Consider the following 22,375-nt stretch of genomic DNA (forward strand, 5'->3'; position numbering starts at 1 on the left):
ATTTGTCCATTGTGCATTTGTGATCACACTTGTCTGGGTGTGACATATGTACAGGTTTACTCATGCAGCCAATGAAGCTCTTTAAACGGTCCTGATGCGTTTCTCTCCCGTGCAAACACACGCACAAACAAAACACAAAGCAGACAAACACTGTTTGTGTTGTTGGCAGAAAATATGTTGTTGGCCAGGCACTAACGAGGCCAGTGCATGTTGGAAATTACTGTGAATGATGATTGACTGCTTTGTTGGTGGATTGGAGACTTTGTGTGTATACAAACTGCACGTCAGCAAGTGCAATTCTAATAGATGGTTCCAAATGTTTCCCCAAACGCCTTCCAAAGAATCGAGTTTATGCTGGTCGTGATGATTTCGTATTCATAAGTCTTTTGATAAGAGAAGACAGCGCCTCAGGGCCCCTGCTGTCATGGGGAGTGTGTGTGCGCGTGTGTGTGTATGTGGACTGTCCATGTGACAATCAGCTGCACCAACCACAGTGAGGACACCATCAGGTTGCCTGCAGCTGAAGATTCTGCTAATATGGTCTTTTTTTTTTTTTTGCACGCCATTCGATAGCTTCCTTGCCAAATTTGTTATTAGCCATTTTTCCATTCGTCATTCAGTCACACATTTTTCCTTTATCTATGCAACAGTGATCTTTAGAACAGCTATCACACTGTCTTTTTCTGTTTGATCATTTTTTAATTGGAAAACCACAATCACAAGTTAAAAAAAAATTGTATCGCTGCATAACACACTGAAAAAAAGATAGAAATATACTTTATGCATATTTGCTATGACAAATTACAGTTAGATGATGTTTTTGTTTCAATGGAAATAAAGTTGATTTCTTTATGTAACGTACAACATGAGTACAATAAAGGATTCATTACGCTCCAGCGTAGCCACTCCGCAGCCCTCTTGACGCCGTCTGATCCTGTTATGCTCTTCAGCGTGAGGTGGACGCGTCACTTGCAACTGTCTGCCAAAACATGGATGGCAGTGTCTTCTAGAGAGTGAGCAAGCACAACTCTTGGCTTCCTGTGCAGTACAATAATCTCTCGTTTATCACGGTTAATCGCTTCCGGATCCGACCGTGATAAGTGAATTTCTGCGAAGTAGGATTCCTTATACAAAAATTGAATATTTTTGTAGTTAAAGCATGAAAAAACTGATTACGGCCTTCTAAATACGGCTTTTAACATTATTAGAGCACTCTAGATATGTAATAACACCCCTATAGTCACCTTTGAACTCATATTACCCAATATGGTAAACATAATAAGACATATTAGACATAAATAAGATGTAATATAAACTCACACATGTTAGCATTGGGAGAGTCTTTTTTTATTTTTACTTCCTGTTCTGTACAGTACTTCCTGTGTGTCTCGTCAATGACGCCTAGAAAACCAGTGCATGTAGAAGACCATAGATGGATACTTTATTCATCTCCAAGAGAAATTCACATTTCCAGCAGCTCTGCAAAAATATCATAAACTTAATCACTTCAAAATAAAACAAACAAGGCAAGATAGGAGAGATACAAAAAATAAGAAAATAGAATAAGAGTAAATATAAAATAAATGCATAATAAGGTAAGAAATCCTGTGTGTGTATCTCATCGCTCCCCTCTGTTGTGTTGAAAAGCCGCATGGCGTGGGGGAGGAACGATCTGCTTAGCCTTTCAGTGGAGAAGGACAGTGATAGTAATCTGCCACTGAAACTGCTCTTCTCGCGGGAGATGATGCGATGCATCGGATGATGCTGGTTGTCCGTGATGAAAAGGAGCCTCCTCAGTGTCCTTTGCTCTGCCACAGATGTCTTCTGAATGCCTTATATTTCTATTTTTACTTCATTTAGCCATTCTTATGTCCAATTAGCTTAAATATGCATATATTTTTTACTACTAATAGGCTGGATTCAACCACGAAACAGTGATGATCTATTCATTAATGTGTTTTTGAAAAACCGTGATAGAGTGACTAGAGTGACTTTTGAAGCGACATTCATGTCGTCGTTGGAGCTGAAACTACTCTTTTCGAATGCGACGGTCACTTTTATCTCAGATGAGTAGACCGCCATGAAGGTGGGCTGTGCGACCCCTGACTGAACGAGTCGAGTTTGCGTCGATTGCTGGCGCCGTGGTGCTGAAGAACAACAAAGCCTTTACAGTTTGTGCCTAAACCTCCACATAAAAAGTGTCCTGCATCATCCTCTTGCACGTCGGTTTGTATCCGTTCTCTTGTCGGATCAAACGATGGCAAGCCTTGCTTAACCTAAGTCGCTTGTGTTAAAACTCATTGGGGATGTGCGTTGAACAACCAGCAACTGGAAAAGAAACCATTCAAACGTCTGTATCATCTGACCACAGTCGGCTTAGGTGGTATTCTAAATTATATATCATATATATATGTGTGTGTGTGTGTGTGTATGTACTGTATGTATGTGTATAAAATGCAGGGTTCTGTCCAGTAAAGTCCCTCGGTTGTTGCTTTCATGCAAGAAGCGTGACTGAGCCTGTAAGTGCAGACCCATTTTCCAGATCATGTAACGTTGATTGCTCATGTGCTGCACAGATCTTTGTGTGAGGGCCTGATGCTATTTCTCCTGACGAGAATGCGCTCTTCCACTCCTAATCTGTCAGGTTGGCACTGTTAGCCCAGCGAATGTGTACAGTATTTATGCCCCATGTCTGGTAAACACTCTTCATGCGGGAATGTTATTAATTCCGTTAGGGTGGCAGAATTTCTTCAATGGATGGGGCGAACGCGGCAAATGAGATGAGGGCACAAGTGGGTTCTAGGGGGAGGGGTGCAGGGCCTATGTGAGGAGAGTATGAGAGTGTCTTTGTATCCTCATGAAGCTGCAGGCCAGGCAGCTTTGGGCAAGGCCCCTCTCGTTGCCTTGTTTCCCTCCTGCTCCACCCCCAGCTCCCGTTCAATGGCCCTCTTTGTCTTTACCCAGCCCATTCAAGCCCGAAAAAATGACACTCCCACGAATATGCATATAGGCCTGAAGATCCAATCAGACCTCCACCTGTTGCTGGGTTAAGTGTCGTGAATGTACAGTGTCTCCTTGGTTAGCGTCAATAATTCGTTCTCGCAGGTCCGATTTTTCAATACAAAATCATGTAACTCCAATAAATCTGTTCCAGAAACCAAACATGTTAACACAAAACATTTACAATTATAGTTTTACATGCAGAAAGAATTTGAAATGCCTATAAATGATGATTGAAAGGGGTAAATGAACATTTAAGGTTACTTTTACCCTCATTGAAGACGTGATTGATCAACACAGACGCCACCTTCGTGTTTTGCTGTGAGTTATTTCTTGGATTGAGTTGTGTTTCTCACCTCAAGGGCCTGCCTTCCTTTTGATCACGGATGCAAAATAACCTAAAATGGAGCCAAAGAAAGTTGCAAGTGGCAGCATTTTTGAGAAAGAAGGTGAGAAACACTTTTAAATTCAAGAAATACAGTAACTCACGGCAAAACAGGAAGGTGGTGTCCATGTTGATCTCGCTGCCACATTGTCTTCAGTGAAGGTAGAAGTAACCTTAAATGTTCATTCATCCCTTTCATTCGTCATTTATACGCATTTAGAATTGTTTCATGCGTGCAAAAGTATAATTGTAAAGCTATAAAAACATGTTTTGTGTTAACATTTTTGAGACTTGTGGCATAACTGTGTTAGCAAAAAACTGCGGTCAATCCCTGATGACATCGTAGAGGGGGGCGACGGGGCTGACTTCCGGTGAAGCGCACAGTTGCACTCACGCAGTGTATTAATAACACAACAAGACGTGCGCCACATTGTACGCTAACTGGAAAACACAAACCGAGGCAAAAGTTTGGTGGAAATTTTTGACTTTTCCCCAAAAACACACTGATCGGGGCCACTATCATTGATAAACCCATAAAAATGTGTATTTTGGACACACACTGACGTTGACATTTGTACCACTTATTAGATTAGACTCAGCTCCAGAGCCCTCCCTTTCTCTCTTCAATTGCCATTGTTCACTCGTGACGCAATCCAAGTTTAAACCCTAATTATGCCTCACACACTTATTAAACACATTTAGTATAAAATGTATAGGTACTCCCCACTAATGAATGATAATTCAAGATAATCACCAAAGCAAACTTGTGTGTCTCACCACACAACGGTGGTGCATTCAAGGACTGGTGAATAGAGTGCAAAATCTCAATGCTTGACTAGTAAGAACATGATCAGTGAAGCATAAAGACATAAACATGTAAAAAATGTGGGCTGTCTGTCCATGCTGTACATTTGCCCTGTATTACGGTATATCATATTTATAAATTATTACTGACTTATGGTGAATACGATGTGTGTTCTGCGTTAAAAAAAGCCCATTTTCTGAGAAGAAGAATATTTTTGACCAAAAAGTCTCAAATGTGCGAGGATCTGCTGTATTGTGAAAAAGAAGCAGCAAAGAAGTCGACTTCTCGCAAAGAAGATCTTTATTTCACGTGAGCACAAATCATCATCAATCACCTTCACAAAAACATTTGCTTCTTCCGCTGTTTCAAAATTGCGTGGCAGTGCTTCGCTGACAACCGTCTCACACACCACTGCAACATGGGAAACAGTCGAATGTAAAGAAAGAGTCGACAGCAATTCTAGCATGAATAGTGCACCAGTGATTTAAACCGATTCAAATGGTTGGGCGTAAATAGCAGGGCTGCATGCAAGGGAATCTAAAATATGACAAGTGATTATGATATGATATATAAATGTATGTCAATCAAAGCAACATAATGTGTTTTTTTCCAGCATTTTTAATGTACAATAAGCTAAAATAAAGATATGTTTGGGAGATTGGGGGGTGGGGGTACATGTTATAATAGTGAAAGTACAGATTTCGTGTTGATCCATGGAGCATTAAATGCTTGAATATCTTTTGTTCCTGCTGTGTTTAATGCGTAATAAACAAGAGTAAAAGCAAGGGCGCATTTAATATTTAATATAATCCTATATATTTTACTGTACGTGAAAGCCGTTCTATTTCAGCATATGGCAAAACCTTTGCACATTCGTAAAGGAAAACTGCACTTTTTTGGGGGAGGAGGGATTTTGCCCTTCATCCACAATGCTTCTGTGAAACATGAGCACGCATGTCTTTCCCTTTTCTGTGCGTTCTAAAGCGAGAAAAACAGTGACCTACTTGGACTATAAAGCCCTCTAAAAAAACCCCTCCAACAACGTTTCATGGTTTTATATACAGTACAGTACATGCTGTGGCCATGTGACCAACAGGTGCATTCATAGTTATGTCATACTTAGAGTATTTTGCCGTACTTTGATCATTTGAAACATTAACGGAACTTCTTTCCTGTGCGCTTCGATTTCACATGGATAGGAACTAACGCTACTTCCGTCAACAACAGCTGCGTGTCAAGCGCGTGTCTGTTTGCTAATGCTAATCACGGCAGACTTGGTGAGCGCCGCCGACTACTTTTGGACGAATGAGGATGGTGCCCAGTCATTACACTGGCATGACTTGGTGGTGTAAACGTGGAGCTTGCCAAGCCACGCCAACAGAAACAGACTGTTTCTGCTGCAATGAGCGGCATACAGTGTGTAAGGCGAGGAGCAGATTGCATCACAACGGACGAGGAATTGTTAGCGCTAACAAACAACTGGTGAGTAAATGACCATGATATTGATTGATACATGGAGCACATAGCACATGATATCGCGACACAGTCCATCAAGCCGTGTATAAACAAAACACTAGTCTTTTACAGATTATTTGGTTGTCTATTGGTAGTTGTTCATATGCGTGTTCTTATTGGTGTCTTTATAGTCAAAATACTGTAGGTGTGTCCCGTTACATGCTAGCTGTTTTTTTAGCGTTTTTTTTTTCTCTCTTTAGAACACGCAGAAAAGAGAGGCATGTGGTCATGTTCCACATAAGGCAAACTTCCAAAAAAAAGTGCAGTTTTCCTTTAAGATGTGACATTTCACAGTAAATGCTGCCCTAGACTTGATATTTGCAGACTTTCAGTGGAAATAACAAAAGCAGAACATAGTGAACAATACACAAAAAGATTAAAAACAGTTTTATGATACATTGACAAATTATAAATAGTCTTTTTTTGCCCATGAAGGTTCTTCGTGGGTCTGTCAAAATGTAACTAAAATCATTCACTCTCCTCAGTGCCAGTGTAAAATAAGAATCTTTTTGACATGAGTACATCTGAAGTCGTCTGCAAAAGGCTAGTCTAAGCTAAGCTATGTCTAATTTAGCTAATAATGTAAGGTAGCTTGGAATGTCACATTGGGAGAAACTGCCATCGTAGCGGTTTCTTGGTTACGTACGTTTTGGTGTCAAGTTTTGGTCATTTTACAAATGGAATTTCAAGTACATCATATAAACTAAACTAAGTCATTGTGGATTATTACGATTTTTTTTTTTTTACTTCTCAGTCCCAAATGACAAAGCACTTGCGTTGGGTTTGAATTCGAGCACTTCCGTCAGTTGGTGAGTGCGCAGCAATGGACTCTAACTACCTTCAATGATCGCCATCTTGGCTATGTAGTGGAAGGGGAGGGACTGACTTGAGTGGTTGCGATTAAATAGGAACGAAAAGAAGAGGAAGCGGATAAATATTGCGATCGTCGTTTCCGGTAAGTGCGCAGCGACAGCAATCGATTTGGGACAGCACTACACTGCCAAGAGCAGCGCCGCCACAAATTAAGTACACAGTGTACATAGTATACATATTGAAGTGTGAATTGAAACACAGCCTTATTCATGGCAAACCCTCCTCATGCATATACATAGCGACAAAACACAGACAAATCTAGAGAAGCTCTACAAACAGGAAGAAATGTGCCTATGAAACCAACAGTGTTAGCGTGATCATTTGCTGAAAGTACTACGAGACTAACGTCTGATAAAAAGTAACTTGTGCCTGAGATGTGAATGGGCCAGCAAGACGTTGGCACTCCATTCTTGTTGCAAATCAAACAAAAAAAGGTTAAATATCATTCTTTCTAGATTTAAAATTGGATTATTCGCAGTGTGAACCGTGACAACCTGATTCTGCTTCTTCTTTCTTCAAGGGCGGGGTTGGACTTCACTGTTCCACTTCTATGCCCGGAACCACCAACCAGAGAGGAACGTGATCCTTGATTACTGCTATTTGTGTTGTTTGGAGCGGTAGACATTTGCTGCAAATCTAATCAGGAACGTGCTGGGTGGCTGTTTTTACTTCATGCCACCAAAGTATTGCATTTTCACTCCTAGACTGTGCATCAACAGTGCTTCAAAAGCACCATTCTCCAAACTCTTCCTTCACCTGTGACAGCATTTCTACATCTGGGCGAGGGCAGAGCAGGGTTTCTTCCCTGCTGCCTCCCCAGCCGACTCCCCTGGTGCCAGCCCAATCCCCTCGGCCCAGACCACTTTCACCCCCAATGCTGCTGCAGGTGCTGCTTCTCAGGTTGGGCATGGGGGCTGGACCTGCACCAGTGCCCTGTGGTTTCGTTATCTGTCATGGCCGCGACAGTGTAGTGTAGACAGGCTGCTCCCAGTGTGTGGGGCTGTGCGACTGTGGTACAACGGGTGGGTCAGTGATGGCAGTGTACAGGGGCCTCTGAGTGGGCCCCATGTAAGAGAAGGCAGAGTATAACCCTGTCGCCTGGCTGGAGTGAGCATAGTAGGACCCCGATGCTTGTTGGTCAGCATAATCAGCAAACTGAGCCCTTGCGGCCAGCGAGGGGAAGGCAGAGCTGTAGTGAGGAAGGCTCAGTGGGGTGTAGGTAACATGGGAACCGGCTGAAGTTGCCTCTGAAAAGTGACCACCTACACCTCCAGCCTCGCTCTTGATCTGGGCCTTGGAGGAGTCTGAGCTTGGAGGGGAGCCATGATGTTGCGGCTGTTGCTTGGACATCCAGGCTGCAGAGTGTCCACTGGCCGCTGCCAGAGCTGAGGAGATTCCATACGTGTATTGGGATGCGGTGGTCGCAGGTGTGGCTGCTCCTGACCCTGCCATCTGTCCGACTCCTGGGTGGCCATTGGGGGGAAGGTACTGGTCAAACTCGTTGACATCAAAAGGCTCCATTGTGGCCATCACATCGCTGCTCATCTCACCTATGTCCACATTGCCAAAGTCAATATGAGGCTTCCCACCTGAACTACCTTCTGCTCCTACTGGGCCACGGGAGATCACCCCATTGCCAAAGGCCTCCCTCTTTCCATCCCCGGCCTTCCCAGACTGAGGCTCTGTCTTGGGTGTGGTTGGGGGTGTGGGAGGACTGTGGCTCTGACCTGAAGAAACATAAGAAGAGACTATGATTAGCGCCACTAAATGTTGTCTGTGAGAAGACAGACAAAATGAAAACACTGTGTGATGGCAGCATACAAGTCGGGTGGGATGAGGGAGCCGGTAGCCCACCTGCAGCATGCGTGTGGTGCCTGTCTGCCAGAGGGGACCCGGCTCCCCCAGTGTGGGCCACATCCAGATGGTGGCCATCGTAGATGGATTGGCTGTGCTTGATCTCACCCTCCGAATGGCCATCCGCGTCACTTCCTGACCCGGAACCAAGCTTTCCATTCTTGCGGCGTCGTGGCTGATATTTGTAGTCAGGATAGTCCTTCTTGTGCTGCTTTCTCAGCCTTTCTGCTTCCTCGATGAAGGGTCGCTTATCACTCTCATTGAGAAGCCTTGAATGAAAAAGAAACTGTTGTGGGCGTTGGTACCTTATTAAGACCCTCGGTCACACATACTGTATATACAATCAGTGTATCATTTCTGGGATGACTTAAAAGGTACAGTTGTATTCCCAGGCAGTAAAAGCCAAATGATCAAGGGTACAACAGCAGCGCTATACTACCCTAGTGACAAGCCATTGTACTCATTTGGTACAATGATGTTATTTTCCTAGAGTGGGTTAGATAATCTCCACCTGTGCCCTTTAATCAGTATAATGGTCAATGATCAAGACACCGTCTCACCTCCAAAGCTTCCCCAGGGTCTTGCTCAGCTCTGCGTTGTGCAAGTGTGGGTGTTGGTCGGCCAGTTTTCTCCGCGCCGCCTGCGCCCACACCATGAAGGCATTCATGGGCCTCTTAACGTGCGGCTTGCTCTTGCTCCCGCTGTTCACACGCACGGGCATGGGCACGAGTGTCCAGTCGTAGCAGTTGAGCACCTGACTCACGGCCTCGCGGATACCCGCTGGGAAGCGCTCGTCCTCGTCGTCGGATTTGCCGGCACAATTCCCCCCTGCGCCGTCATCCAGACCCACCAACAGCTGCTGCCTGTGGAGAGGCGAGTCATCCCCACCGGTTGCTCCGGAAGAACGACCGGGTGATCGGGAACGGCTGTCGTCCGACACTCCTGGACTGAGCTCGACATCTGACAAGCTGTGCTCCTCTCTAGACATCTTGACGCACCCACAAGCTGCCAGGTGTGCAGAGGGTGCTAGACCTGTTCCTAAAACTCTACCTGTTTGATGCCTGCTGTTTGTCCCGACTGTGATGCAGTGTTGGGCTGACGGCTGTGGGTGTGTCTGATCTGCACTTTTGACCTCTGCTAAATTATAATATAAACTGCCAATCTGTCTCTACTCTCAGCCTCCTTTGTAAAACTCTATGAGGGTTGAACATCAAAGTTCTTTCCATCCGTGTGGTTGGTATCATAGGCGGCTCAGTGCGCACCTTGGACCCCAGTTTACCTGCTAAAGCACCGCTATGTGCACCAAACACGCACACTTGTCTGAAGCCCGCCCCGTGTCTCTTTCTTCTGAGTGTCCCGCGATGGAAAATCACACGTCGGACCTGAAACAGCAGAAGAGGCCTCTTAATGAAATGGAAGATGGCCATTAATAAATGGAATAAGACTTTACTTCATTGTACCTTTACGCGCACAATCGCTTGTCTCGTTGTACTTTTTAACAGCATTACTTTTACAGCTTGGAAATAATAAATGGCAAATTCATGCATATGCATAAACTTGCATCATAATCTTTTAACAACTTCTTTAGTGTGCTTGAGTCTGTCCAGTTCACAGTGCCACCCCTAGTTGGCTATTGAAATAGCCTTGTGGTCGTAGCTAGCATAAGCTATTTTTTTTTATTGTGTTGTGCACCCTGCAAATTCTGCCTAGCAACATGACGCTGCGCCAACTGACCAGGAAAAACAATCTCAGCTATTTGATAAATAAGTTGAGTAACGCCACTGAATTCAAGAAGTAACTCATCGAAAAGTACCACCGGCTAGCAATGGTGGTTTAAAAGAACAGATTAAATACATTTTCACTCAAATGTTTGTCATAAGTAGAAGTTAAACTTTGGAAAAATGCAACCAACAATATGGAATCATTGTGTGGTTATACTATGTTATACATTCAATGCTAACTAATGTTAGCAGCTAACATTAGCCACATCGCTATCATTAGCTCCCATGCAGTACCTAACCATGACAGACATCACCTTTAGCATTTGAGTTTTTATGCCTATTTGTTTCCCATATGTATTAGTGTGTGTGTGTGTGTGTGTGTGTGTGTGTGTGTGTGTGTGTGTGTGTGTGTGTGTGTGTATGAATGAATGAATAAAAGGCATTAGCTTGTATCAATTTGTACAAAGGCGCTTTATGAAGTTCGGGCCATTTGCTTGCATTAGTTTACGGGGCAGATCTGCCACATCCAATATGGCGGACACGCTGACGTATCACAGCCACGAGCCAACCCGCTCACGAGGCGCCTCCGTATACATTCTCTCTCAGACTGGCATTATGTGTTCATTTAAATGAATAGAGAGTTCTTACACGCACACACTCTGACTTGTGGGACTCATTTCCACGTTTTTGAACACAATTGAGAAGTTTGGTGTCCTGTGAGGTTCAAAAACCCTGGAAAGGTGTCCTACAACTCTACAGGTCTGTGGATTAGAGGGCACAAATATATAATATGAAATTACTGAAGTACCTAAGTACAGAAAAAGGGAGAAATGTAGCTTTCCGGGTGTGTGAGAGTGGTTGGTGCTCCACCATTTCTTCATATGCATACACCACTGATGTGAACTTTCACGGCAATGGTTACCATGTCCAGTAATTCAGCCTAAATGTATTCTTACTGTGTCCCATTTCTGACAGGCGAGAGGGGAGTGACAGTTTTGCGGTCTAACCACCATTCCCAGCCACACCTGTACCCTGAGCTTTTCAAAGTGCAACAAGTGTCCGTTGGACATCTCTGTGTGGAGTTTGCATATTCTGCCCGTGCGTGTGTGTGCGTGCATGCATGCGCGCGCATGTGCAGATTTTCTCCGGGTACTCCAGCTTCCTCCCACATTCCAAAAACATGACAGGTTCATTGGCGACTCTGAATTGTCCATAGGTATGAATGTGAGTGTGAATGGTTGTGGATAGGCTCCAGCATACCCCCGCAAACCCAGTAGGGGGAGAAAATTCATGAATGATTACACTGGAAAATTTGTGGGGGGGGTATTTTTGTTAAATCTGGATTTGCTAATATAGCTAATATTATTTCATAATTTTTAGTAATTTATTTGTCCAGTAAAAGAGAGCTATTTTTCTCATTTTTGTAATACATAAGAAGCATTATTTCTGTCATTATTACTTTCCAGAGATGTAAAAGTCACCCTTGAAACTTATCAGAGAGACAGTGAAACATGTTGCGTAACCTCTGAGAAGCCTAAGGCATAGAATGCCTTTTCTTGCATTTATTATTTTTGAATTTGGGTCTTTGGTCCTGGGCAGTATTTTGGAACATAAGAATTTTCTATCCATATCGAGGAGGCAGACTTTAAATGTATAGAATTATAAGGCATCTTTGAGCAAACCTCAAGTATCACGTGAGTATCTGCTTTTTGGTAAGCAGAATATGGTTACCCTTCAAGTAATGTGCTGCATACAATTAGTGCAGAAGTTACTTGTTGCATACAGGCCCTCGCACCCACCCACCCCTCCCCACCCCACCCCACACCACCCCAAGTAAATAAGCCACTGCTGTTAAAGATTTGGCAGTTATTCCAAGCTCCCAGGAGAGAAGGTGTCGGAATGATGTGAGACCGCAGTAGCACAGACCTTGGATTTACGCTGCACTTCTTGGATAAACACGGCCTGGCTGTGGAAATATAAACCTCTCAGTGCGCGGTGCAATTCGACACAGTGCGCTTGTTGCACAGGGCCGCGTCTATTAGCGCCAGCAAAATGTGTCCTTGTTTTGTCCGTTGAGTCAACACCCTGTCCCAACTTTGCACCCGCTAATGTGCCGTGAATCGGCAACATACAACTCACTGGTTTGTTTGCCAACCTCGTCGGGCTAAATTGCCGCAGCGTTTTAGCGCTAGCCCACGTCTGCTGACGTTATGAAAGAGGTTGTCAATTTAACTGTTGCTTTTTATGCTCGAGCGGCGACTTTTAACGCCGTTGCCCCGCACTTTGTTACCCAGTTTCCACTTTCCTAAACGTCCCACATTCTGGTAATTGGTTGAGTTTCTGATATTTGGTGATATTGGGAACATGCAAAGTATCGCCATCTGTCTCAAATGCATCAGTAGTGACTTTGGCCTGTGCGACGGATGACAAGATCATCTGAATGCTTTCTTACGCCACACTTGTTGTTTATTTACATTTTCACACGACATAATGAATTCCGGGAATGTTAGCTCATTATTCCCGCTTGATGTGACAATAATTTGCCCTTAATTTGTCTTTTCCCCGCCCCCCCAATTACAAGAACTCATCTTTAGTTGGTTCTTACTCTCGGGGATTCACAAGTTCAAATAACTTTAAGGGAGAAAACACATTAAAGTCACGTTAAAGTCAATTAATGCCGACTCCTAAGAGTCCTGTGATTTCAATCCCCAAATTTCAGAATTCAGCAGGCTTCACATCAAAAATAAAATAGACCCTACAATTTTGAGATTCTAGGGCCTGCATTGAAAACTGAACACCCTCAATTTGAATGAACACATAAACTCGGTAACATTTCTGAAAAAAGACATGGCATGAAACGTTTTAAATGTACTGCGGTTAACAAAGCCGTCACTTAGCGTCAATAGAAAGCTCATGTAAACACAGAAGCACGAGCAGGTATCAGCAGTAGAGAGGAAATACAGAGCATCTTACTTCAGCAGAGAGGAAAAGTTTGGTAGTCGCTTGAGCAGGAGAAATCCTCCAGTTCCTTTCCACAGTGACACTGCAGGCTTCCCCAGCCCCCTCGCTCGCTGTGCCAGGCTATGAATGCAAGCTCTGTGTGGCTGCAGCGGGCCTTAAAGGGCTCCTTGTATGAGGCCCACTGAGGAAAAAAACAGAAAAGTCATACAGGGAGGTCAAACCTTAAAGGAACAGCAAACTTGGATGCAAACTGAGAGGTGATTGGCTGCAGGTCAATCGCTCCCTCCCTTTCTCGTTCAGCTACATTTAATGCAACAAAACAATTTAGTGAAACATACTCTGACCAAATAAATTTTTCCCATAAGTAATAATGTAAATCTAATTCCAGAAGACACATTTTCATAGTTTTACATGCAGAAAACAATGCTAAATGATGACTGAAAGAGATAAATTAACATTTAGGGTTACCTTTACCTTCACTGAAGATGTTATTCTTGCCAAAGACACGATGTGGCAGCGAGATCAACGCGGACGCCACCTTTGTGTTTTGCCATGACTGAGGTATCCACACGGAAAATAGGGTAAAGTATTTTACTCTGTTTTTTGAAAACGGCTTCCAGAGTGGGAAAGTCTGAAAACTCTGCTTGTCGTTTCCGTGTAGACAAACTACCCGCTTCTTTCGGAAAACGATGACGTCACTGACCCGTGACCAGAAGTGAGCTGTGACGACGAGCGAACATAATATCTGAATATTTCGACAGACATGACTCGCCCCAGTCGACGTTCTCCTGATATTTTCTTGCCTCAAACTCCAAAATGACTCGTAGGAGTAATTCCACTTCATTGTAAGAGTGGACCAGCCTTAGGAAGCCGAAGACAACGGACTTGTACGCATTCGTTCTTTCTTCTTCTACAGTTTGGCGTGTCATGTAGTTCCATCTGTGTGTCTGCGCCACACTTACACTGTAGGTGTGCCTTGTGTATTACATTGTTTTCACCCAGTGATCCGTTGTAATCCAGCACAGTGTGGATGCGATTTTAAAGCTCCTAGGAACGTTTCCGTGTGGACAGGGCCTTATTTCTTGAATCCACCTCAAGTCACTGCTTTTGTTTTGATCACATCTGCAAAATAAGACGTTTAAAATGATTTTATGCAAGTGAAACTGGAATTGGAAAGCCATAAAAACATGTTGTACATCTTTGATACTTTTGGCATGTCTGTATTAGTTAGCAAAGAACTACAGCGTCAACCGCTGATGACCTCATAAACTGCCGATGGAACTGACTCCGGTTTCCATGTACGGACAGGATGCTAACGGGGACATTTTGTCATAAAAATACATTAAGAACACATTAACATTAATAACACAACAATATTTGCGCCATACTATATGCTAACTGGAAAATATACACAAACCGAGGCATCATTTTCGACGCTAACCGGGGCGTACGCTAACCGAGGTTCCACTGTATTAGCTTTATGTTATAGGTGACAAAGCAAATTAGTGTAATATCTTGTTAATAATAAAGTCATTGATTAATGTTAATAATAGACACAAGCTGCAGCCTAAAAATCTTTCGACACTCCTTGCATAATAGTCGACATATCTAAAATAGTATAAAATACTGATAGTGCTAATAATTATTCATCAGTATCTCATGTAACAGTTTGAGGACAATAACGAGGCCAAATGTAAAAAATGTGGATGATGTTTTCTTCCATGTGCAGAAATATAAAAAGACCAATGAATATTCTACCGGGTGTGTCAAGGCTGGTATTGTGCATCTAAATGTGCGATGTCGTCCCACACCATGATATTATTGAAGGGGTGGTGCTTATTGTTTGCGTGTCGTTAGGCAACACGTGTTTTTAAGCAAACAGCGAGCGTGGAGGATGGAGAGGAGACGTTTGGACACAAACACAAGCGCTGTTCTTGGCAACAATGACATCCCCTGTCCTCATGCGATTCCCTAAACTCAAAAGACTCAAACTTTTTAAAACATCCTGGATTGTTGGCTTTGATAATAAAATCCAATCCATGAATTGTGTCCTTGTCTCTCTCTCTCTCTTTCTCTCTCTCTCACTGTCTCTCTCTTTCTCGCTCTCTGTCTCTCTCTTTCTCTCTCTCTCCTCCTTTCATTGTGCCTTTTCACAGGTGAATTGTAATCATGTGATGCTTTAAATGACATACAGGAGGAGAAAAAGCGTCTCGTTAAAAAGCCAAAAGACAAGGCGCCGCTTGAGGTCAATTGAAAAGATGCTCCGGGAGGGTCAGGGGAGCCGTGCTGCGACTCGGCCGCTTTCTGGCTATTTAAAGCGCTGATGTGTCGGTGACGTGTCCTCCGCCTGAATTCTGAGACGTGAGTCTTTGCATCTTGACTTTGTGATGGAGGTGGAGAAATAAAGAAAGGGTCTGATGACGTTAAAGCAAGTTTACGTCACGTTACGTTCGATCAGAGTGGGCTCTTATCGTGTGTGACTGACACACACACACACACACACAATTAACTACATCTCACAGACGATTGACTTTTCTGTCTAAAACGATGTAAATGATTTTTTGTGTGTGTGTTTTTAGCGGTGTACTCATTTGTTTGCAAACCCTTTGTCCGCAGTGTTAAACACTGAATTACGTCGAAATGAGTCGGCAAGAATGAACAAATATTTGAGTCCTTTATTAAATTGTCAGCTTTTTGTTTTCCGGTAACTTTGAATTTCTGCTTTTATATGGTGATGCTAATTTGAAACATCAACACACCCCCAACATTTAAACAGTCCTGAACACATAAATGTGTTTAAAATGTGTTTAAATCGAGACTGTTGTCCATTTAAGTGTGGCTTTGGTCACATTTATTGAATTTATGATATTATTATATGTACATTTATTTATTATTTATTATATATATATATACATTTATAAAATAATAATAATTATTTAATTTTTTTGACTTTTTTTGTCATTTTTAAAAAATATATATATATACAGTAAATATGTATCCCACTCTTCTGGTAATTAAGTTTTAGTAAAATGCCATCAAGTTAACTGGCTAAGTAGCTAATTGGATTATAGCAGTAATGTAACATTTTTGTGGTGCCGTGTTGTAAAATATTAGAAACAGCTGTGATGCAGTGGAGTTACACATCACACGTGTCTCACTCATCAAGTTTTATCATGCTGTCAATACTATTAGTGGACCAGCCTTGGGCAAATGCATGACCACTGACAATTACAACAATAACATCACACATTTGAAGAAAAATACAGCTGTTCCAAGTCACAGCCCACGATTGTGTGTGTGTGTGTGTGTGTGTGTGTGTGTGTGTGTGTGTGTGTGTATATGGGTATGTCTATATGTCCGTGGAAGCATGCGTTTGGGATGTTTCTCAGATGAAGACATAGAAAAAAAGTCATCAGTGGAGTCGCAGGGCAGCGTTATTGTGCATTGTGGCCCATTAATTGATGAATCACCCGTTTTGTCAGTTTTCTGGGTCAGACAAAACAAATTCTCGGGGTAATTCACGATCACTCACAACAAGCGGAATGATCGTCTGATGTGGGAGTTTGAATTCGTCAAGGGTTTGAGCAGAGATGAAAACATAAGCGCATGAGATTCGACAAACATTTACCCTCCCCCCCCATCCCACCAACCCCCCAGCACCACATTTTTATTTTTATACTATTTTCCAACATTCTGTCTGCAAGTGTTCTCCTGTGCAAAGGCCGATTGGTTGTGTCTTCCTTTGTCTTGTGGAAGCACACAATGTTACGTGTTCTTGGATTTGTTTTATCTGAAGTCTTGGGTTCACTCCTAGAATTACATGATTGGAACTCAGGGACAGGCCATTTTATGGGCGTCACAATTGCTTGTAGATTTTCGCCATCCGAAAACGGGGATGTACTGTAATCTGTAAAGTAAAAAAAGTAAAAGTGAGGTGTTTGCAAAGCAATGCTAAGTGTATTATGTTTGCATCAACTTCATTTGTGTGTGTAATTAAGATATAAATAATTGTATCGTACAGTAAGCCCTCGTTTATTGCCCTTAATTGGTTCCAAATCCGAAAGTGAATTTCTGCAAGAGACGTTCTACAGTAAATAACATGAAAAAGCACCCCGAGATGGTAGTCACCTTTATACTCATATTACCCAACAGAGAACATATCAGAAAATGAGCCATTTAACCTTTTAAGCACGAAAGTCGCAAAATTGCTGAATTGAACAAGCCCTTTCTGCAAATACAGCGCCTCATGTCGTTAATACGTTACACCAGGAGGTGGCGGACATCTGTGACTTCAATCTGAGGAACATTTGTGGGCGTTTCTATGCAAAGTTGATAGATTTTGAAGCCCCTTGTGCGTGCGGCGGCGAGTCGGCCCGCCGTGACAGTCCGCACGCAGCATACTTGAGCCGATGCGTTGCTAAACCGTGTTCGGGGTGGCGGGAAGGTGACGTGGTGGGTCGTCGAACGTGTAAAAAAAACCCCGCAGAAATAGCGACGCGAGAGACTCCTCGGCAAAAAATACACTGTTAATGGAAAGATAAGCTCTGAGAATACAATGACCTGGATGAATGACAAGATTCACAGTCATACTAGATACTTTATATCTTTTTATGTAATAATAGCAGTAATATCAGCCGTTGAGGCAGCAGTGGTGTTCAAGATCCCGCTGTGAATGACCTTGATGATGGCTGCGTTTGCTTGAGAGATGAGGAAGAGGACCACAAGGAAGTGACTTCAGGGGGTTCAGAGGTGCGTTGTAGCTTGGTGTGGCCTGTTGTGAGATCATTCAAACCTGCAGTAAAAGCCTGTTTCGGCGATCAAGTCTGATGCTTGTGTGTATCACCGGACATGACGGTAACTTTTCTGACACTTTGTGACCAGAGTAGAATGCTACATATCATCACAGCATCTTTGGATGCGTCTACTGAATGCCTTATGTTTTCATTTGAGTTATTTAGACATTTGCTTCAAAATGCTTAATTTTGGCAAAAAAATATCCAAAACGTACTTAAATGTGCATTTTTTATACAAATAATAGGCCATTTTACACCACAAAACAACATGATTTATGAAAAACTGTAAGAGTGAAGTGAAGTGAATATTTGATGCGCGAAGCGGCGAGGGATTACTGTACTGAGCAGCCAGACCCTTTCCTATGCTGCCGCACATACAATTCCTGATTCTATGTTTATCATGACGCTTTTTTCACTCTGTCATCACTAGCGCCTATCTGTGCTGGTGTCGCAAAAACATAAGACAGTAAAGTCTTACGTTTAGTCTGACAGGTATGCTGAAGCCTGACATCACAAATCATGACCATTTGAATGTTTCCTTGATTTTCGGGGCACATTTTCCCTCAGAATTTTGGTGTGAATTCCAAATTGTACCACTTTTGGGGCCGTCCAACGTTGTAGGTTCCACTGTAGACCTGAAGATCATCTTTTTGGGTTAGGGTCTTTTGTAGGAGCCAGTGATGCTGTGCTGGCCGACAAACAGGGCTGAGGGTGTGTGTGTGCGTGTGTGTGTGCGTGTGTGTGTGTGTGTGTGTGTCTTGCTGCATCAATGAATAGCTTATTGTGTGCTCTGCTTCATATCTCCTCTGGCCCGCCAAAGGAAAGAATCTAGTTACTTCAATTGTGTGAGGCGTAACATCTAAAGGAAATTGATACATGGGGGCCGAGATGGGGGTGTGTGGCGTTGCTTGGAGATGGGGCTGATTGGGCTTTTTTGTGCCTGATCTTAAATTGTATTCTGTGATCAGTCAGCCTCATGTTTCCTGTTTTCGACTCTCATAGGGCAATTGAGTGGATGCTACGTGGTTTATGATATCACGTGAAGACTTTTCACAAACATGTTTCAATACTTATATTTCTCTAGGTGAATCCTGTGAATAGTGCATCCACATAATATGTGCACATTTGTGTGTCAGAAAGTTCTTCAAAAAATGGAATAACAGCAGCTGGTTTTGACGCTGGAGCAAAGGGGTGTCCAAAGGGCGGCCCGGAGGTCATTTGTAGCCCACGTGTCGTGTTTTATTGGCCTGCGGCAGATTGTAGAAATGAAATTAAACCTAAATGTTGATACTAATAACGCATATTAACACACAGCTTTGTCTTGAAGCTATTTTTTACGTATTCTTAGTTTAAATTAAGCATTTTCAAGCATGAAAATGACTAAATGAACTAAAATACAAATACAGTTTAAGCGATTAAAGGGCGTTGATGAACTGTAGTCTACGCTGGCCAATAGGTGTCACTCGTAACACGCACCAGACTTAATTGTTGTCAATAGGAATGATTGCCGGTTTGCATGAGCTCCCAACAGGCACAATAATAACAATTGTAATCGTCATCGTAATCGTAATCGTAATAATAACACAGGGTGCTGTTGTGGCCGTCCTCCAGCTAAAACTCATTGAAACACACATGAGCAGGAGTCTTATTTATCTATATAAAGGTGGAATATGTGGAAGGTCGGAAACAGGTATGTCACGTTCTAACAACGAAAATATTTGATTTAGAAAGAAGGAATCCTGCTTTGCGGAAATTCATTTATTGCAGTCCTTGTGGAACCAAACGAGGGATAACTGTATCTATTTCACGGTTTTAGCCTTTTTACAAAATAAAAATATACATATAAATATCAAAGTGGTGATTTTTCAGCCCTCTGTGGAAAAAGTTTGCACACCCCTGCTGTAGCACCTGGCACTGAGGCACTGAGGCACTTTAGCACCTCTGCCCAAACTCATAGTGTGCACTCATGTCAAGTGCACACTATTCTTTATCTGTTTGATTACCGTTCCCCACCTTTTTTTCCTTCTCTTTTGTGCGAAAAATTTATATTTTACTTAACATCAGGGACTAAAGATGGAAACGAGCTATAATCGGCTATAATCTTGCATAATTCCATGACGATGTCGGTCAATATGTCCCTGTCTTTCTTAAATAAATAAATCTACAAGTCCACTTTGAGCAGACATACTGTATTTGCAGGTCGACTAATAACGTGGTCATGTAGCATAATTACCCCAAGTACAATGTTATCATGCTTTCTACGACTGAGCTTGTAGTTTGTAGTAGGAAAGATCAGTACTGCATCATGGTGTAATATGTGGATTACTTTTTTAGTTTTATGACAGTGAAAAACCATATTCAATCTATAGCTATGCTACTATAAACTACAATCATAATAATAAATATTGTTACTTGAATGTTTCATCAAATTCCACCTTCTTAATGGCAGTATTTTAGATGAAACGTCTTATCACGAGAACACGTTATTGTGTTTTATGTCTAGGACGGCCCCACTCTCTTGCAAAGTGCATCCCCAAAGCTTTCAAACGTACCCTGGGACTTTTCTGTTGTTTTGTATTGCACCTATTTAAGTTAGCGGATTCCTGGTACTATGGAACATCTCCACAGTTTGGCGGGAGTCCACGCAAATGCCTGCAAGCGGACTGTAGTGACATTTCTGCTGCCAACCCATGCAACCTCGTGCTCCTCTTTGAACTAACGTGGCGGAAGGCTGAAGTCAATTTCATGCGTTTTGTAAGCGTGTGCTCAGCTTGAGTTTATCTGAAACTTTGTTGTCTAAAAAAATGATCCATTTCAAAAACACGCACAGCACTGTAACGGGAAAACAAGGTCAAAGTACAAAGTTTTATTGTCATTGTAGTTCAGACATACAGCAAAATTACCGCAGCAGCTCTGTTACATAAGAGTATTGGAATGAGTTATGAGGCAGGATGACTGTGCACAAATCAGCCTTTTATTGCTGTCTACAAAACTGCACTGTATGCTTTACTGCAATATTGACTAAATATTTAAGCAAATATTACGTTTTTTTGCCTAAATTAAGCATTTTCAAGCATAATAATGGATAATACAAATACAAATAATACAATACAAATACACGGCATTCAGAAAATGCATTCACAGATGCTACGATGATATGTAGTATTGTACGCTGGTCACTAGGTGTCACCAATGTTACATCTCTATGCTGCTCATCCTTACTAATGTTACATTAATAAGAAAATAGCCACAGCAGGAAGTACTGTACACAAATCACAAGTAAAAAAGGAACAACAGCAAGGAACTCCCAATGCTAACATGTATGACTCCATATTATGTCTTGTTTATGTGTTATGTTTTATTTTCTCTTATTATGGCTACTGTATTGCATAATACAAGTGTAAAGGTGACCATAGGGGTGTTATTTCATGTCTAGAGGGCTCTAATGATGTCAGAAAAACATTTAGAAGGTTATAAACAGGTTTTCTATGCTCTAACTACAAAAATATTCAATTTACAAATAAAGAATCGTATTTCGGCCCCACGGTGGCCCAGTGGTTAGCATGTTGGCCACACAGTCGGGAAGATCTGGGTTTGGAATCTCCGTTTGCATGTTCTCCCCGTGCATGCGTCGGTTTTCTCCAGTTTCCTCCCACATTCCAAAAACATGCATGTTAACTGGCGACTCTAAATTGTCAGTAGGAGTGAATGGTTGTCTGTCTATATGTGCCCTGTGATTGGCTGGTAACCCGTCCAGGGTCTCTCACCCAAAGTCACCAGGGATAGGCTCCAGCATACCCGCGACCCTAATGAGGATTAGCGGCATAGAAGATGGATGGATGGAATCCTATTTAACGGAAATTCACTTGTCACGGTTGGTCTGAATCCAGTTAACCGCGATAAACGAGGGGTTTCTGTATTCACAAATGGAGGAAAACAACTCTGTCAAACTGCCGTAGGTTGAAAAATCCTTTACTATCGGCAGTTGTTCTCCTCCACTATTGGCCAGTCTCTGCCCAAAGTCCCAAGTAAGTGTGCCACCATTGGTTAATTTCAGTTTCGATTATATTTTACTGCAATTACTGCAAAATGGTGCCCGCACCCTCTAATGACACACATGCAAATAGATCTGTCCTTGTTCTTGAGCTAAGTTCCTTTACATGAATGCAAAATCCAGTTCACTTTGCAGTATCATTTGCCTTTTATTGTTATCCTCAATATATTTTAGCTATTGGACTGAGCAGCCAGGGCCGAGATATGACACTTCTCCTCTTGTTGTTGTCACTGGTACATAACCTTCTGGGGTTGCATCACAGGAAAGACACTACAAAGTCAAATGAAAAGCGAAACTCTTGCAGAGTTAATCCGTCAGATGCTTGTCTTGCAAGATTTGAGCGTATATATTACAGTGTTATATTTGTTGACGAATAATTGACGCGATAGTTTTACCAATAACTAATCAAAACAA

At 42.4% G+C, this 22,375-nt stretch overlaps 2 protein-coding genes across 2 annotated transcripts in view; both read right to left on the reverse strand.

Annotated features, from left to right (window-relative positions):
* Positions 1 to 4,398: 4,398 nt before the first annotated feature.
* Positions 4,399 to 9,449, reverse strand: sox10 (SRY-box transcription factor 10). The gene is made up of 3 exons (XM_054758762.1): positions 8,993 to 9,449; positions 8,433 to 8,701; positions 4,399 to 8,305 (listed from the first exon to the last, which is right to left on the reverse strand). Exons 1-3 carry the CDS (start codon positions 9,418 to 9,420, stop codon positions 7,530 to 7,532), a joined length of 1,473 nt encoding a protein of 490 aa, XP_054614737.1. The 5' UTR covers positions 9,421 to 9,449; the 3' UTR covers positions 4,399 to 7,529.
* Positions 9,450 to 14,243: 4,794 nt separating this feature from the next.
* Positions 14,244 to 22,375, reverse strand: part of LOC129170777 (ATP-sensitive inward rectifier potassium channel 12-like) — a 24,377-nt gene continuing 16,245 nt past the window's right edge. The window contains exon 4 of the transcript XR_008566674.1: positions 14,244 to 17,021. The gene's annotated coding sequence lies outside the window, so the exon portion shown is untranslated. The remainder of the gene's footprint in view (positions 17,022 to 22,375) is intronic.

The sequence above is a fragment of the Dunckerocampus dactyliophorus genome, chromosome 18 (genome assembly GCF_027744805.1).
Source record: "Dunckerocampus dactyliophorus isolate RoL2022-P2 chromosome 18, RoL_Ddac_1.1, whole genome shotgun sequence".
Lineage (NCBI taxonomy): Eukaryota > Metazoa > Chordata > Actinopteri > Syngnathiformes > Syngnathidae > Dunckerocampus > Dunckerocampus dactyliophorus.

What these genes read in the sequence shown, in the direction of transcription:
- sox10 (XM_054758762.1), bottom strand. Translation starts at nt 9,420, where the DNA reads ATGTCTAGAGAGGAGCACAGCTTGTCAGATGTCGAGCTCAGTCCAGGA. An exon ending in ACCCTGGGGAAGCTTTGGAG is followed by an intron (nt 8,702 to 8,992) that starts GTGAGACGGTGT and finishes TTTTCATTCAAG; the next exon opens with GCTTCTCAATGAGAGTGATA. An exon ending in GCACCACACGCATGCTGCAG is followed by an intron (nt 8,306 to 8,432) that starts GTGGGCTACCGG and finishes ATGTTTCTTCAG; the next exon opens with GTCAGAGCCACAGTCCTCCC.